Raw genomic sequence first — 17,495 nt, 5'->3', positions numbered from 1 at the left:
TCTTGGTGATTTTTGGTATTAGAATTGATAAGTATAGCTAGCTAGAGTGGAGGACCATCCTCATCCTAATTATGCATTCAGTGTGTCCAGAGAGTACTTGTACTGCAAAGGATCTTGTGGACCAAACAGTGCTCTAGCTATAGTCCCCGTAACTAGAGACGGACCACTCTAGTGACCACATTAAGCAAATGAAGGTAAAAGTTAAAAAATTACTATATATAACACATCATGCTGACTACAACGGTCACAGATTTGCTAATTCCTTCTGATTGCTAACATCATGCCTACTACAACGGTCGGGTGGTCCCCGCTTCTTCTGACACGCGGGTCCCTGCTATTTTTACAGGATTTGGGTCCCATGTGCATGTGCCACTACCTGTTCACTGTTTTTTCATTTCTTGTTTTTAAAATTCTGTTTTTTTCATTACAAACCTAAAATTGGGCCGGGCAAGCCCAAATATATAGCAACTTTTCCTTCTGTCTGGGCCGGACGTTGAAAATGGCCCAGTGCACTGTAGAGGAATTCGGTTGAAGACTTAGGTTTCAATGGGCCGGAGATGCTGTGCTGAGAGTGAGACCGGACTTGCTTTGTAATACATTTTTCACACGATAAGACCAGGCCTTAATGGCATTCTGGGCTTAATTGCTAATTTTGGTATTTAAAATTTTCAAGATTTATTTTGAAAAAACATTACAGTACTTTGAATTTAATAATATGAAAATTGGTTGAAAAATAAAATCTTTGCCTTACTTCACACAAGAAAAAAAGTATGACACGTATGTTCGGATCCAAATCTATGCTATCCTACTCTGCCACTTGTCGTCTTTTGCTGCTACTGCAACGTGCCTACGTGTTACCAGTCCCTCTGTATAAATAACAATCTCTAGAATCTTAAAGAAGGCAAAGATGAATTACGCAATCAGATCAATTCGAACAACTCCACCGGCCGTCTTCCCTTATCATTTCGGTCGGAAGAGTTGTGCTGTCAAGCTTAGACGGGTTACCACTTTGTCTGCCGCGCCGGATAGTGAGCACAGCATGGACAAGACAAACGACCCCACCGACAAAACTGGGTCGGTACCTACCTGTTGTGTATTGTCAGGAAAGATTAATTTGTTTAGTTATAATTTGTGGTGTTTATTGATTTTGTTGATTGTTTTTGGTGAAGGGACGTCATGTCTCATTCGTTTGGAGAAGGGTATGCGACGAGGTCAGACGAAGAAGGATTTGGTGGGATATATGTAGGGAATCAGTCCTCATCTAAGGCTGATCTTGACAAGGAAATCCATGAGAACCACCCCGGTAAGCTTTTTTATTTAATTAATATGTCAGATTGGACCCTTTAATTCTCGGAACATTTTATTAGATTGTGTAAGTTGTGTCTTTTGACTTGAAGCTTATGACAAGACACAAGGGAGTGAAGTGAAGGAAAAGGAGAAGGCAAGGCACCAGAAACATGAATCAACTTGAGTAGTTGATATATATCTACATGATCTCCATGTGTACTAGACTTTGTTATTGCTGTTATTTTTTTTTATCCTTTTCCTGGGGATTAGTTTCTTTTCGGACAGAACTACGTACTAATGTTTGATTAGTTTATGTGGTGGTGAGGATGTAATTGTGAGCTTTGACGTTTTTATTATGTATAATTAGCTTCCTTTTTTGCCGATCCGAGTAATCACAATTCACAAGGCTTGACAACGCATCAGTTGATCAGTTTTTTTCAATAGATATCGAGGTGGTAATACACAATTTTGCGTTTGTTGCTTATAATCTTGACCATCAACGATATTCTAATCTGATCAGTGGATATAATATTGACCACCAAATCAAGCCACCTCACAGCTTCATGACGACAATGGTACACGTACACTTAACGATCGACATCTGGTTAATGGGCTTTTCAATTTAACGGGCTTGTCAATTTGGTGTTCAAGTCCAGCTCCTAGATGGTACAAAATAATTAAGCTTCAGCCCTTAGGGTATTCGGGAACAATGATGGAACAATGATGCACGCATTGCGGTATTGGGTTGATTATACAGTAACTTTTATGGAAGACTGCGTTGGAATCGTTTATTAGTTATATATATATATATATACACACACATACATACATATATTTGAGGTTTTTAGTGATTATTACTCCACAAGGATGCCAAGAATAATGCCAAACTGTTTTTTTTCTAACGTAAACAGTTTTGTTCCTAGAGAAAAAAAGGTAATACATAAAAAGTTTGTTTTAATATTTTTGCTGTGGCCTCTTACGGTATCAAAATGAATTGATTTATATCGGGCTTATCCCTTCCTCGGTCCATTCAATGGGCCTTATTTACAACTATCTCGTGGGCCGGATGGTACTGGGAATTCGGATGGGAATAAGTTACCACTTACACGTATTTGCCTACCGGACAAAAGAAAGGGACAAATTGAATACGATAAGCGTAGGAATAACGCAGTGCAATATTTGACTTGTTGCCACGCCAGTTCATAACAGCCGTCCATGACCAAGCCACCGCCTTTGCTCAATAAGGCTCCAACTAATCCACGTGACCGTATGAGAACCGTTTGATAATTTAAATCGTTATTAATCGTGTACGTTCATTTTACGGAGAACCCTCTATATTTAGGTAGGGTTTCTTCACAGTTGTCTTATCGTTTCATTTCCGCATCTGCATAATTTCTTCCGTCCGTCTTCTCATCGGAGTTGCAAATGGCCTCTCTCTTAGGATTCTCTTGAAAGTTGTAGATCGCTTGGCGATCTACCTATTGATGGGAATCTTGCGTGTGTTGAGGCGAGTCCTACTTTGAATGTTGGATCTGGCCGGACAGTATCGAGTTTGACAGATCTTAATGGAGGTATGCTTTCCATCAGATCTGCTCTTGTTTTATCTACGTTAATGTTTTTATATCTTCTGTTTCAGACTTGATTTGGAGATTCTTCCATTTATTCTCAGTCGTCGTTAATGTTTGTTTCCTTAAATTTTGATCCGTCTCTGAAATCGTGATCGGTAACTGATTGTTGCAGGAACGTGTTGCCGATCTTGACTCTATGGTTGCTCTGGAGATGCAGGTGCACCGTCGGTATGCGATGTGGATCCATGGAGTGGTTGATGTGTTCTTGATCACAGAAGAGGTGCTTGTGGATGCGGATCTTCGTCATGTAAATATGTAACGAGCATAGGAAGATCTCGTATTGAGGATGTGCTATTTATCTTGCAAAATTTTGAGTTCTCCTATCGTTCCACGAGGTTTAATTTACAATTTGGATGTAAAAGATATCGGGATGTAGGAGGCCTAATTTCAGGGGGCCGAATCCTGTACGATCTTTGTCATCCGACCTTTGCCATGACAGGTGCGCTTGCATGGCAGGTCACCCCTACTTAATAATAATTCTCTTTGTTTTTCGAGGGGAGATCGCACGGGGATTGCCCGGGTTCTCTCCTCGCGTGTTTGTGGGTGTGGTGTCTTTCTACTCTATATCCCGTCACAACAGCAATTTTTCGCGGTACTTCGTAGGCTAATGCAACGAATTCGAGGTCATCACTCATCATCATCGGCAAAGAATACTCGAGGTATCTTCAACAACCCATAAATTTCGCAATGATTTCAGATATATTTTGTCATTTTGACATTACTGCGCCAGCCAACAATTAAGAATGGTCTGAAACAGAAAGGAAGTAGTTCGGTAACAATTGATTAATTTGGCTAGTGTTTTTTTGTTTGTTTGTTTTGGTAGTTCCTAATATCGTAGATGATCAACGGTCAAGGATTATCATTGTGGGCTGAAATTCGATTATTTACCACTCAAATCGTTCCATTATAATTTCTGTTTTTTGCGTTTTACTTCCAATACGTAGTAGTCTGTTTGGGAGGTTCTTAATTGTTAAATCAAGTGTTGCACAAATTAATGCATTTTGTTTCATTTTCAATTTTCTGGGACTGTATATTATTACTCTACCCTAATGATTCCTTGCGAGGGCTGTCTGTGTGCGCGCATATAACTGAATTGTTTCTGAGGCTCTGTAACTATGTACGAAAGTGTGGATCCGCTGGTGTTTCTCATGGTTGGTAGCGCGTGGTTTAGAAACTCTCAACTGCTGTTGCCTTGCTGACGAATTGTAAGTGTTGCACGGTGCTTCTATGGTAGGATTATGGACAAGGTGGTGATGGCTTATAGAATTTTTCAAGCTTATTAACTGTTTTTTTAAAGGAATTAGGTTTTAGAGCGGTGCTCGGTTATTGTTGGTAATTCTCTCTCGTTATGTTCATATTCTCTAGTCTTATTTTTAAATTAGAATTAGTAATTGTTATTATTCATTATTAGCCCACAATGTTGGTAAAAGAATCTATGGTCACGATTGTTTCCCCATTTGGGCGTTGGTCACTACGTTAGATTATGTTATTTGTTAAAAGGATAAATTTGAAACACACACATCAGGAATATACTATACTTGAAAGCTTGTGTAGCTATTTTAATTTCCAGTTTAAGTCATTGAAATTTGCCCCGTCTACGAATGGTAGAAGCTTCTGATTTTCGATCATCTCGAGAATCCTTCATGATTTCTAACTTTTTCGCTAGAGATTTGTCAAATAGGAAGGTGGTGGGTTTTTTGGATGGTGTGTCTTAAGCTAAACCATTGATTTTGGAGGGTGATGGTTTGTAATATTCAACCAAGATTAAGTGGGTAATTGAATATTTTTTTTTGTATTGATTCGAATTTTTTAATGGCAAGGTAACCGGGTGATTGAATTTATTTTTGTTGAATGGATTGGAATGTTTCTACTGTGTCGTGTGCGAACGTTTGGTGGAGCTGTTTTTTTTTTATTGATTTTTAAAGCTGACTTAAATAAATAAATTGTTATTATAAAGGAATAAAAGTTAAAAATTTTATATAAATAAAGAAGTGATCTATCATAGAAGAATTATAAAAAATTTGTTTTATTAAAATTAAAATATTACACTCATTATGAGTGGAGTTAACGTTATTTTTTAGAACATAAATATTGAATGGTCTTACGTTATTTTTTAAAAAATAGAGGGACAGATCATCATTACAATGGTTTCTTTTTTTTAAAAAAAAGAATGTGTAGTCCGCTTTTTATAGGCTCAATTTTGGAGCCTACGATAAGGTGATCTCTGGTTTTTTGAATGTTCTTTTTGTTTTGAACGAAATCGCCGCAACTTGAGAATTCATGCCCCCAATTTAGTTAAAATAATGAATTTATAGGAGCCATTTTCCGAATCGGTGAGCATAGAGACTGGTGCCGCTAACGTTATAGATCCCATGAGGTTATTCGTGAAAAAGGTTGTAGTGGCACTTCATTTTGTCTGATGGACTTTTTATAATTTGCAAATACTGTTGTATAACAATAGGGCCACGAAGCCAATTTTGCATATTTCTTGGTGCTGGAGCTTGCTGTGGCCGCCTACTTTGGCATAAACCATTGACGATGAAATGCTGTCTTGTGATTGATGACAGTGGGGCTGCTGTCCAATTGATTTTCAAAATCTATAAGGTATCTGTTTAATATGGCTTGTCAAAGATCTGTAAGCTCAAAGTGGTTTAGAGCGCTTGGACCAGTAATTGGCTCCGAGGGGTTGGTGGTTCGAATCCACCCAGATCTCATTCTCTAGAGTGCGGTTCTTTGTATTCAACTCTACTTGCATAAACATCGTTCAAATTCCAAAGAGAGAAGAACGAAAATGGTTTTGTATCTTGCAAGGAGGCCTTCCCTTTATATATACTTGTGAACGCCTGGAAAGACCTCTTTTCCTAAAGTTTCTGTACATTTAGACAGATTCGTTCAGATTTCTGGAGTAAATGCGAAAATTTTGAGTCTTATATTTTAGATATGTGTGTGGTGTGTATTTTAGACAATTGTTTTTTTCGCACTCACAGATGTAATGGGGGCTATGACAGTGGGTTTAGTCTACTCACCAACAACACTCTGCGGGAGGATAAGTAAAGCTGAAAGAACTGATAGTCTAGTTAGATATATACTGTGCAATTGTGCATGGCAAGTCATTGCCCAAATTGTTGATAGAATCTTTCCATTTATGCTTTTGTTGATATTCCTGCGTTTGTCGAGTCTTTCATTTTACCTAGACATTACGAGGTCTAATCACATAATACAGTCTTGAGTACATTTGCCACGCATTGAGTTTGTGGCTTTTCCAAGAGTTAATCAAAGCTGAAGCTGAAAACTTCTCTATCTACTCTCACGAGTCTTGCATCTTTTTTGGTTGAAGTTTCTTGGTCATGATTATGGCCTGCAATTCTCACACACGTACATACAGAATTTGCAGATACAGCTTCTGATGCAATTAGTGGTCCTGTTATGTTACTTTGATGAGTCTTTCATAGCCCGTGTAAGGAAATATCATGATTGGGGGGGGGGGGGTCATGAGTAGTTGGTAGGGTGGTCCTCGTACAATGAATCTACATGCCCCACATATTCACTTTAATTCAATAAAAAATAATTAAATCAAGCAATCAACAATCAACTTACTAGGAATTGATCTTACTTTCCTCTCCAAAGACTAATATCTGCCTCCTTGTCTTATGTCAAATCAGGTTTCTCCTTTTTTTGGGGAAACTGCTCACTGGTTGCTAATTAACTGATATATATTTGGTTCTAGACCTTCTTTCTTTTTTTTCTTTTTTTTCTTTTTGTTTTTTTTGGCACAAGTAAAAACAGATTAAAAGCTACACCAGTCCAAACCAAGATAATAATCTGGATGATCATGATCACTATTCAACCAACATTGAAACTTCAAAATAAAATGACTGGGAATATTGCCGGAGAGTCTCCTAGCTGCGGTCCATTTGGCGAAAGCATCTGCCTAAGCATTCTGATGCCTGCTAACCTTTGAAATAGTCCAGCTTCGAATCTCATTCAAATTGAGACTGATATCTTCAATCACATTCTCTATCTTCCACTGACAAACCAAATCAGGTTGAGACACAACATTAACCACAATTAGAGAATCTCCCTTAAACTGGACCTCCTTCAACGCCCCACCCCCCATCCCCCAACCCACTCACCGCTTCACTTTCAAATTTCAACGGAGGAGGCCCATTGCAGTGACATTTCACAATCACATATTATATATGTAATATAGAATCAAAACACAAATATTTACATATGTATATTATTTTCTTCAGTTTGTTTTTTCTTTTTTAATAGAACTTCAGTTTGCTTTAATTTCTACACAAATAATTGAATTTATTTGCGCAAATATACTTCTAGCTTATATTTTAAAGGTATGTACTTAATTATTTCACTAATTAAGAACATGCAAAAAGTTTAATAATAATCACAAAAATATCGAATATTGTACCATTAATTTTTTTAAGCAACATTAATAATCGTTTATTAAATCACGTGAGATGTATTTGTTTGTCTAGGAAGACTAATCCATAGGACTTCATCACGACTTTCATTGAGGCTAATGAAGTTTTGTTGCATTTGTAATGTATCTTGACTCTCCAACCTCTCTCTCATTTTAAAATTCCAGTAACGTCTCTCAACTCTTTCAGATCTATTTGGAGGAGGTGGATATATTTATTCTCTACTTCCTCCTCATTTACAACTATTTTTGATCTCATTCTTTATACAATTTTTGTTTTTTCATGTTTTGAGTTTGAATAAAATTTGATTCAGGATTTATTCTCTCAAACTCTAAATCCCCTTCATCTGTAGCGGATCCTCGATCATAGGCGTTTATGATGTATTCTGAAGACATATGTTTGGTTCATAGTGATGAGACTCCAAGATCTGATGGAGTAACTTCTATTGTTGAAGGGGAAGCCAAGATCCTTGATCTAGAACTATGATATTGTTTGTTTGATTTTTTTTTTCATTCTATGTAACCTGGTGTAGTTCGGTTGTTGTTCGGTGTTATACGATGTCGTCTGGGACTCTGGGAGTGTCTGCCATCGGCCATTGTTTTGTTTGTATTTTTCTTTAATTCTCATGTAATCTATCTATGTGGTTGCTTGAGTGTCTTAAAATCTTAAATTCTCTTATCCTATGTGTAAATAAATATAATCCAATACATAACCTTTTAAAAAACAACTTAAAAATAATAATTTTCAAATTACTATTCCTGTGTGAAATTTCTCATTTGTCCAGCAGGGACTTTCTCCTCGATTTTCGTGCTTGTCATGGTGGTCTGTAGGTGCAGACAGGGATGAAATAATAATAATTGAAAGAGAAATAATAATTATTTATATTAATATATAAATTTCAATTTTATAGTTATTATATTTATTTTTTTTAATATATTATTATAAATTGTTTTCAATTTATTTTAGAATTTATTTTTACTACTTAAATACAGAATACCCCTACACGTAATTTACATAACAATCTTAAAATCATATATGCTATCAACAAAAGTGACACCAAACATCTATTAACATTTCAGGAACCATATATGTTACCATTTATTACTATCATTTATTATCTATAATATATGCTACAATATATGTTACTGATCAAATTATCTACCAAACGGAGCCTATATCGACTACCCTTGTACAGAACAAAATCAACATTTTACTTTTGATAATAAATGTCCGAGTTGAACATATTTGTTTTCGCTTTTTTTTTTTCCCCTTTTTCTGGAAGAAAGTATAACATAAAAAATTGTAGCGAAGTATATATATATAGAAAAATTCTGAAGGCCAAGCTGGAGACACGAGAGTCACGCTAAAAGCGTGTATTGGATGCATTGCATTCTCTACCATTTTCGGGCACAAATGATAAATGTGAAAGGACAAAGCGGCGGCATAAACTCTCCCGCTCGCTCCCTCCGTCCCTCCATTTCCGTTTTATGATCTCGCTTCGACCTTACCACCGTAACACACGCTCTCTGTCTCTCCATTAAAGCTTGGGTAGTAAGTCTCCCCTTTGCGTGTCTCTGTTCGTCAGGTACGTAAAGTGACATTTGTCTCTCTAAAGAGTGTAAATATCAGTTCTGGCTCCTATTTATGTGAATTAGCTGTACTTTTTTTATGTGATTAGAGGAGATCTGTCACTGGCTGACTGATAAGCGATGGATTATCTATTTGTGCTGTATGTGTACGTGTGTATGTGATTGAGCTTCTCCGGAAATGGTTAATCCTTGCTTGAACTACTTGATACAGTGTTTAATGGATGTTAAGCGTTCTGATTGTGTTTTGAGCTATATTGCTGCTTCGATGTTGCCATGGAATCTCTGATCCGGTGGTAATTCTATCTGCTTCTTCTATATTGACCTTGAATGTTAGGAATTACGCCTGATCCTTAGTATTGTAGATAAGTATTTGATTATAGTAGGTCGACAACGGGTTAGAAAAACTTAAATGGCACAGCAGGATGTCTTGGTCTACAAAACTGGGTATGGATTATGGTTCCGATTTGCATAATTAAGTTAAATTAGTATATTGTCGATGTACATAGTCTTTGCAAATTTCAAACACTGTCCTGATGATTAAAGACTTGTAGATTTGATCAATCTGAAGTTTGATTGTATTTTCAATCATCCTGGTTTTTTCCTAATGGCCACAATTTCTTTTTGTGTAGATGGTCAAAGGAGCAAGTGGTAGCAGATTACGGCTCCTCTACGCAGTTTAAGTTGAAGGATTTTACATTTAGGTAGACTTAATTATATGTTAGTTTAATTTTCCCCCTTGTTCATAACACAGATCAGACAATGAATGAATTTTTGCCTTAACCTATGACCACATTTTGGCTGGTCAATGAAGTGGAATGGAATTAGTATCCCTTTATAAATTTCATACATTATTAAGTTGAAGGAATCCAGATATTTAAAACAGTTAGAATGTGTTTGAAAAGAAAATCATGTTTCATGGTCAAAGGTAGAATTGGGAATCTTTGAAAAAAGGATTAGTCCTGCTATTTTTCTGTTTAGTGAATCAAGCTTGACTGGTATGGAATTGCTATTGATAAGAAATCATGGAATATAAGACTGCAATACATTTTTGTGCTTGGTGATTGTAATTTCCCCATTTCAATGAGCATCCAACTTGTGGTCTTAAGATGTGAGATAAATCAATAATTTCCTCTCGCGCACTTGCTCAATTCAGTAGCTTTTCAAGCTTAATGTGAACGAGATATGTTACCTATTCAATCAATTATGTAATCTAGGGTCAATTTGTGTGTTTTACACATTGAGTACAAAACACACACTGGACACAAAATGGGAAAGATGTCTTAACAAAGATTATTTGCTGCAGGTTGAAGTCCATATATAGTCAACATGTATCTTTGGAAAAGACAGCCTCAGAACCATCAAGTGGATGATTCTGACAATCAAGATGCAAAGGTAACATGAGGCTTGAATGAAATTTCATGCTCAAGATCTTATAGCATTATCTCTTCATAGGTTTATATTGTGGTATAAGAAGGCACTGAAGATTTTTCTATGATCAGGTTACTGAACTTAGGGCTGCTCTTGGACCCTTACTTGGGCATAGTTCAATGTTCTGCTCAGATGCATGCCTGAGAAGATATTTGAAAGCTCGGGACTGGAATGTTGAAAAGGCAAAGAAGATGTTGGAGGGGACACTTAAGTGGAGGGAAACTTATAAGCCTGAAGAAATTTGTTGGGTAGGTCATATGTTTCTTAAATGCAAGTTGTCTACGGTATATAAAAACAAGAAGCATATATACATACATACATACATATATATATATATATCTCATCGGTCCTTGGTTACTGTTTTCTTTATTGTCCATATCATATCCAACTGCCCCCAAGTATGCTCATACGGTTCTATTGCATTTACCTGGCAACCACTACGTTAACTCCATAAGGATTTAGCCCTTTGTCCAAGTCAAGATGTGGCTTATGCTAAAATGCTCTGTTTGTATATACATTTGTCCTTTAGATGTGCTTTGCATCTTTTCGTTGTGAAATACCTCTGGATCTAGTGTTCATGTTGAATTTCAATTAAATTTATAATTTGTCAGAAAAAGATAAGACATGCTGTGTGGTATGCATTTGTGGTCACAATTCTAGTGAGGTTAGAATTGGTAACTTAAAACCTGAAACAGAGCATACAATCTCTCCACCAATAGGAATGCATAGCATTCTTACTTTCTTAGGCTTATTTTTTCACACTATATAACAAACATGTTATTTGGGACTGAGTTTATGACAACCTTCTGTGACATTCTAGTTTATTAGATCCATTTGAGCCTCCACTTATCATCTAGATTTGTTGTCGTCCAGCATGAAATAGCACATGAAGGTGAAACTGGCAAAGTTTTCAGGGCAAATTTTCGTGATCGATATGGTAGGCCTGTTCTCATCCTAACGCCAGCAAAGCAGGTATGCACGAAATTCTCTCAGGCATGTGTAAAGAGAAATTATTTGTAAATTGGCAGCTGTTGACTCTGTTACTTTTGCAGAGCTCGGATGATGCAGAAAATAGTATTCGCCATTTAGTCTATCTACTGGAAAATGCTATCCTTAACCTTCCTGAGGGTCAAGAGCAAATGTCATGGTTGGTAGATTTCACAGGGTGGAGCTTGGCCACCAATATCTCTGTCAGAACAGCTCGTGATGTCATTAACATTTTACAATGTCACTACCCAGAAAGACTAGCCATTGCAATTATCTACAATCCACCTAGAATTTTTGAGGCATTCTGGAAGGTCAGTTCAGCTTCAACACTCATTTTAGTCTTGCAGATTATAGATTTAGCTGAAGCACTGATCCCCTCCAAAGTTTTCTTAGATTGCATTATCACATAAATCATTGCAGGCTACTGAGTGTTTCAGATGATAACTTCTTTGTTCTTTGTTCTTTTTTTCACTTCGACTTCTGCAGGCCGTCAAGTACTTTCTTGACCCGTTGACATTTCAAAAAGTGAAGTTTGTTTACACAAATAATAAAGAGAGCGTGGAGCTGATGAGATCGTTGTTTGATGTTGAAAACCTTCCAAGCGAGTTTGGAGGAAAAGCCACCCTTACATATGATCATGAGGAGTTCTCGAGGCAGATGGGGGAGGACGATGTGAAGACTTCTAAGTTCTGGGGAATTGATAAAAAATGAGTCACACTGCCAATGGCCGTTCAGGGGCGGAGGTGCCACCGCTTGCTGCTGCACCACTCTCATATTGAATTCCCTTGTCTAGTCCCTATAAATGGCTGAAAAATAAGTACTTTGTAATGCTGCATATGCAATTATGCATGGTAAATGATTAATCTTTCTTCTATGAGAATATACTCAAACTAGCATATGCAAACCCCACTATAGTTTTGCTGCACCTGAGATCCCTGATATGCTACTCCTTTATCAGATGACCCCGCAGCCCGCAGGGACCCCTGATAGGGTAGCTCTTAAATATCAAGTAGCAACGCCGTTGCCTCCATGCGAGCATTAAAGAAAGTAAGTGTGGGGACGGGTTGAACATGTGACCTCTAGAGTTACACAATTTTACCACTGGGTCACACTCTTCTGTAAAGACATCACTTTGAATGAAGAATTAAAACTTCTTGTTGAATTAAGAGAAGGAATAGCCGGGGAACTGGGCAACATGTTCCCCAGTAAAGACATTGCTTTGAATGAAGAACTAAAATTTCTTGTTGAACCAGAAGAAGGAATAGCCATGGAATGTACAATAAAGAAAACATCGCATAGTGTGCGGAATCAATCAAGATTCCAGGGAAAACTGGCTGGCATATATACAAGATTTATCTCGATAACTAAAGCACTCATTTGAACTGAGCTGGGGACGAGCTTATACATAGACAATCCACACTGTATCACGCTATATTTTTTTATTATAAAGGATGGGATAGGGAGACTCGAACTTGAAACATCTATGAAAAATCACACACATGAATGTCATCTGAACTACTGGTGGTTCTAAACATCACGTTTTATTGCTCGACAGTCTAATAGTTTAATTTTATGATGGGTTTTAAAGAATACAATTGAGTGGCCCATGTCTCAAAGCCCAATGAATAAAGCCGAAAAACTGAAAACCCAATGAATCCAGCGAATCAAGATTCAGGACTCCAGGAGAGGAAAGGAAAACCCTTCCTTCCCTGTCGATTGTACAGTAGAGAAGCGAGCACTCGAGACCTCCATCTTCAGCCCTCACTTGCAACGCCCATCAAGTATGAACTCAACCCTAAACTTGCTTCTTTCTCTTCTTTAGCTTCTCTCTCTCTCCCCCCCCCCCCTTCATTTAACTTGTCCATGGTCGATTGATCTAAATGAAGTATTAAGTTTCATTTCTTTTGTCTGATTTAACATGTTAATGGTGTTGATTCAATCACATGAAGTATTCTTTTTTCGGAATGTATCAATCTTTAAGATTAATCGGAGACATCTTAGTCAGTCTGCACACTTTGGTTGCCTTGGAAACATGAGAACAGCGATTTTAGGTTCTTAGTTGATGATAGGTTTGTATTTTTCTCCAATGCAATGAATTCACATACTCGTTTATTTGCGAAACGGGGCTTGAAGTTTGTTGTTAACTGTCTGCTACGAGAGAATTTTGGTTTGTGACAGAGTTGGCGTTAGTGCTCACAAATTGTTCGACAAAATGCTTGTTCTTGTGATGCCGTAACATTTTCTTGCTATATTTCGACCTCCTTTGGTGGCATTCAAAACTCTCCTTTGTTTGATACTTGAATGTATCCCTTCCACTTTATCAACTTTTTTTTTCTTGAGTGCGTCGCTTCAAGTTGGATTCTGGAAAGACCTATTGACAATTGCTTTCTTTTGTCCTTATAGTGCGGGAGTTTTGTGTATCTGTGTGTATACGATGTTACCTTAGTTTGATAACCTACACCTTTGATTTACTGCTGCTCATGGGATCTTTTATTGGGTTATAATCTGAATCATAATGCAATGTATAAGTGAATTGTTTTTTTAGTTGATGTTCAGTCAATTCACTCTATAACCTTTTAATTTGGAGTGAATTGTATTTTCATCCGAAATTACAGCTTCTCAGTTGACAACTTTCTATAAGAAATACCATGTTTAAAGAGAATGTGTTCATTTGAAATTAAATATGCAGTTCCAATTCTTTATAACAACTGATTCTTTTATTCATTCAGAAGAATCCAGGATTTCAATTGACACTTAACTACAATGGAAGCCAAGTTCTTTCGTTTTCTGAAGATTGTTGGTGTTGGATATAAAGCCAGGGCTGAAGCAGAGGGACGCTTATTATTTCTCAAATTGGGGTACAGTCATGAGGTTGAACTAACTGTTCCTCCGGCTGTTCGTGTCTTCTGTTTCAAGAACAATGTAGTTTGCTGCACTGGAATAGACAAGCATAGGGTGCACCAGTTTGCTGCTGCTGTTCGTAGTTGCAAGCCTCCTGAAGTTTACAAAGGCAAGGGCATAATGTACACTGATGAAGTTATCAAGAAGAAGCAAGGGAAGAAGTCCAAATGAGGGCCAATGTGTTGTTACCTTCGAGGCTGGTTCACAGTACTTCTTTCTGTAGAAGCTATTTTCATTGTTGAGCCCAAAATGAAAGGATTTTGTAGTTTGAAGCTGTCTGAAATAATGTTTAAACGTTGAACAATCATTCAAGTTTTAGTCGCGATTGCAGATTCCTGTCCGTGTACTTAGGTTACAAGCAGAAATATTACTTGTACATGAAATCTCATTTCATGGATCGGTGGCCGCATGTTCTAAAAAAAAACAAAAGAAAACAGCCCTTGCTTGCCATACAATAAATTGGAACACTCATGTTCACAGATGAGCAAGTCCAAGAATATTTTATATTTCTGATACACAAATTCCATATAGCCATCATAAAGCATTTGAGTCTGACGCAACAGAAATGATCCCCACATTGATTAGTCGAGCATATAAATCCGAGAGGCGATGTCCTGAACCAACCAGTCGAATCCCTCAAGCAAGCCCTCACCAGTGTATGCACTACAGCCCACAATTTCCCAATGTCGTGTTTTGTCCAGATTTTCCAGGTTCAGCACCTATAAGTTTCAATGAAAGCCATCTCAGAAAAGAAAAAGAAAGTTTTTTCTCATGCAACAAGGAATATAGGTGCAATGAGACAGGCAGTGAAATTGAAGAAACCGCGCAAGGGAATACCATAACAAATATCAACTCCAACCATCACAGTATGTGCTAGCTTATATAAAATTAGTTTGCATATATTACTCTAAACTCTAAAGCCAAACTGCCACAGCAATTTCCATTCAATGAGAAACCAAGTCCTCGCAAATTCAAAATTGTTATAAAGAACACACTGTGTTCAAAAATCACAAGCAAGCGAGCAATACTTTATCCATGCGTAGGTTTACCTTAGCAATTTCACTGGGTGTTAAAGCTCCTTTGATGTCTTGCTTATTAGCGAATATCAATAAAGATGCACCTGATAGCCTCTGTCAGATAAACAGGAGAGTTAGGTTTTCATCTAGCATATTCATTAGAGCAAGCTGCCCACCAACCCACATAGAAAAAACAATCTAAACTTTCTTTAAACAGTCTCATCTCTCAGGCATTGCAATAGGGCAAGTTTCAATGCTTATTTGCGAATTTTCAATATTTATACTGACTATATGCAGGAAAATAATTCCTTTACCAGGAAAACACCAAATTTGAAGCAATGTATGTCAACATAACAGTCTGTTCCAATAAACTTTTGAGAAACCGAAAATATCCAGGCAGCAAAGAGCTTATAAAGAGTCATTCCATGCTTGACTCAGCAACATGCAGAAAATTTTAGACTGTAGGCCAGCCTAATCCAACTAAGTGTTTGTAACAAGAGCAACAGAGAACAAAAAAGAATAACCCTAAAATCATAAAATACCTCTTCCTTCAAAAGGTTATGCAGTTCCATTCTGCAATCATCTAACCTTCTAAGATCTGAACTATCAACTACCCACACCAAACCATCAGTTTGCTCAAAGTAGTTCCTCCAATATGATCTTATCGTTTTTTGGCCTCCAACATCCCATATATTTAAGGTATACCTGCAACGTCCAAACAAATTTGTATCCCAACATTCAGCACATCAGGATAAATAGAACAGATGAGATCTCAGACTTGAGAATCTATCTGCAAACAACACCAGCACCACAAGACTCTGAAGTCACAAGAATTTATATTTTAATTTCTCAGCAGTCGAACCAAGTATCATAAAAGATACGCTCGCTACATGCTTGAGAAATTGCCTGATGAACAAAAACACCACAAAACAGTACCAAATATACAATTGCGCTAAGAAGAATCAAAGAAACACAGAGAATTAGTATTTATCAAGGTATAATTTGTGTTGACAGAGATCTCACTTTTGGTATACGATGGTTTTGATATTGAAACCCAGCGTGGGACTGATGACACTAGTGTCTTCTCCGTTTATCTTCAAAACAATCGTAGTCTTCCCAGAATTATCAAGTCCCCTGAAACAAGAATTAGCTTTTCATTCCCGAATCAACAGAAACAAACGAGAATATGTGTGATAGTGTATGTCAAAGGAAGGAGTTGGAAGCTAGTACATACACCATGAGAATGCGCATTTCCTTCTCTTTCTTCTTGATTTTCCGAATAATGCTTAGAAGCCCCATGACTACACAGATCAGATCAAACGGAAGAGAGAAAGAACAGTGAATTTGAAATTCTTGTTGACAGATCAACGGACTTGTGCTTCGATTTGTTTTTCTCCTTTTGATTCCATTTTCTTTTATTGGGCTTAATGGGCTTTGTTATTGATGGATATTCACTATCCTAAATCCTATTCCTTCTCCAGGATGGGCCGAAAGTTAAGTTGTTGCGGGCCTAGAGGCAACATCCGAAGTCTCCAGGAATCAGTTTCGTAAGGACTAAGGCCCATTACTAGAGAAGCCCAAAGAAGCATTCAATTGAAAAACCTAAACAACAAGCTGGCCCAAGCGCAAGTAAGACCATTCGTTCATCACTAGAGATGATCTCACAAGCCCAAAAGAGAACTTCATTCAAAATGAAACATAAACTATTTCATATAGTTATGCCCACAACTTACCACAATTGACTTAAAAAAATGTCCCGTCTAATAATTTGTAATTTTCATATATAAAGACTTGTATTAAACGAGATGAATAATGCTTGAGACCCCAAAATATGAATCTCGTTTTGTCTCGAATAATGTTAAGTGGGTCTTACATGTGTGTTTATGATCAATGGATTTTCACATGCCACGCAGATTTTGGGGGTAAAATGAGAGTCATATTTTGAGAGTCTATGACATTACTCTAAACGAGATTGCAACATTGGAGCAGTATTTTTATAGCTAGAGCCTAGAAGTGTCTATTAAGACTTTATTCCACATCGGATTGACACAATCCAACTGAATGACATATAAGTAAAGATCTAATATTTCTCATAGAACCAACGAGTTTTTTGGACCCAAGCAAAACAAAGTTGTGCAGGTCTTTGGTTCAATGTGGACAATATTTGTTTAAAGTGTTTAGACTGGATTTTCTAATAGTGTAAAAGAAGGTATACCAAGT

The 17,495-nt window shown here is 37.2% G+C and overlaps 4 protein-coding genes and 1 long non-coding RNA gene across 7 annotated transcripts; 4 read left to right on the top strand and 1 right to left on the bottom strand.

Moving 5' to 3' along the window:
• The first annotated feature begins 892 nt into the window (after positions 1-892).
• Positions 893-1,670, top strand: LOC120015678. The gene is made up of 3 exons (XM_038868203.1): positions 893-1,074; positions 1,170-1,303; positions 1,398-1,670. The coding sequence occupies exons 1-3, from the start codon at positions 908-910 to the stop codon at positions 1,469-1,471; spliced, it is 375 nt and encodes a 124-aa protein (XP_038724131.1). The 5' UTR covers positions 893-907; the 3' UTR covers positions 1,472-1,670.
• Positions 1,671-2,441: 771 nt separating this feature from the next.
• Positions 2,442-4,472, top strand: LOC120014762. Its single transcript, XR_005471627.1, has 2 exons — positions 2,442-2,858; positions 3,028-4,472. It is a non-coding gene; the product is annotated as an uncharacterized LOC120014762 (long non-coding RNA).
• Positions 4,473-8,702: 4,230 nt separating this feature from the next.
• On the top strand, positions 8,703-12,283 carry LOC120014761 (phosphatidylinositol transfer protein 3-like). 2 transcript variants are annotated; one of them, XM_038866813.1, is made up of 7 exons: positions 8,703-8,939; positions 9,573-9,644; positions 10,247-10,335; positions 10,443-10,619; positions 11,245-11,343; positions 11,424-11,669; positions 11,845-12,283. In XM_038866813.1, exons 3-7 carry the CDS (start codon positions 10,270-10,272, stop codon positions 12,067-12,069), a joined length of 813 nt encoding a protein of 270 aa, XP_038722741.1. In that variant the 5' UTR covers positions 8,703-8,939; positions 9,573-9,644; positions 10,247-10,269; the 3' UTR covers positions 12,070-12,283. The 2 variants fall into 2 exon arrangements, with proteins under 2 accessions (XP_038722741.1, XP_038722742.1); XM_038866814.1 differs by lacking the exon at positions 9,573-9,644.
• Positions 12,284-12,981: 698 nt separating this feature from the next.
• On the top strand, positions 12,982-14,599 carry LOC120014567 (60S ribosomal protein L6, mitochondrial). Of its 2 annotated transcripts, none has more exons than XM_038866549.1 (2): positions 12,982-13,139; positions 14,088-14,599. In XM_038866549.1, the coding sequence occupies exon 2, from the start codon at positions 14,122-14,124 to the stop codon at positions 14,428-14,430; it is 309 nt and encodes a 102-aa protein (XP_038722477.1). In that variant the 5' UTR covers positions 12,982-13,139; positions 14,088-14,121; the 3' UTR covers positions 14,431-14,599. The 2 variants fall into 2 exon arrangements, with proteins under 2 accessions (XP_038722477.1, XP_038722478.1); XM_038866550.1 differs by having other exon boundaries at positions 13,003-13,139; positions 14,091-14,599.
• A 139-nt stretch (positions 14,600-14,738) lies between these two features.
• LOC120014566 (ADP-ribosylation factor-like protein 2) lies at positions 14,739-16,659 on the bottom strand. Its single transcript, XM_038866548.1, has 5 exons — positions 16,510-16,659; positions 16,299-16,409; positions 15,818-15,980; positions 15,309-15,389; positions 14,739-14,978 (listed from the first exon to the last, which is right to left on the bottom strand). The coding sequence occupies exons 1-5, from the start codon at positions 16,572-16,574 to the stop codon at positions 14,841-14,843; spliced, it is 558 nt and encodes a 185-aa protein (XP_038722476.1). The 5' UTR covers positions 16,575-16,659; the 3' UTR covers positions 14,739-14,840.
• Positions 16,660-17,495: the final 836 nt, after the last annotated feature.

Source organism: Tripterygium wilfordii, chromosome 14 (assembly GCF_013401445.1).
Source record: "Tripterygium wilfordii isolate XIE 37 chromosome 14, ASM1340144v1, whole genome shotgun sequence".
NCBI classification, from domain to species: Eukaryota; Viridiplantae; Streptophyta; class Magnoliopsida; order Celastrales; family Celastraceae; genus Tripterygium; species Tripterygium wilfordii.
Note: the sequence above shows the minus strand (reverse complement) of the source record. Positions and strands in the feature narration are given on the sequence as shown.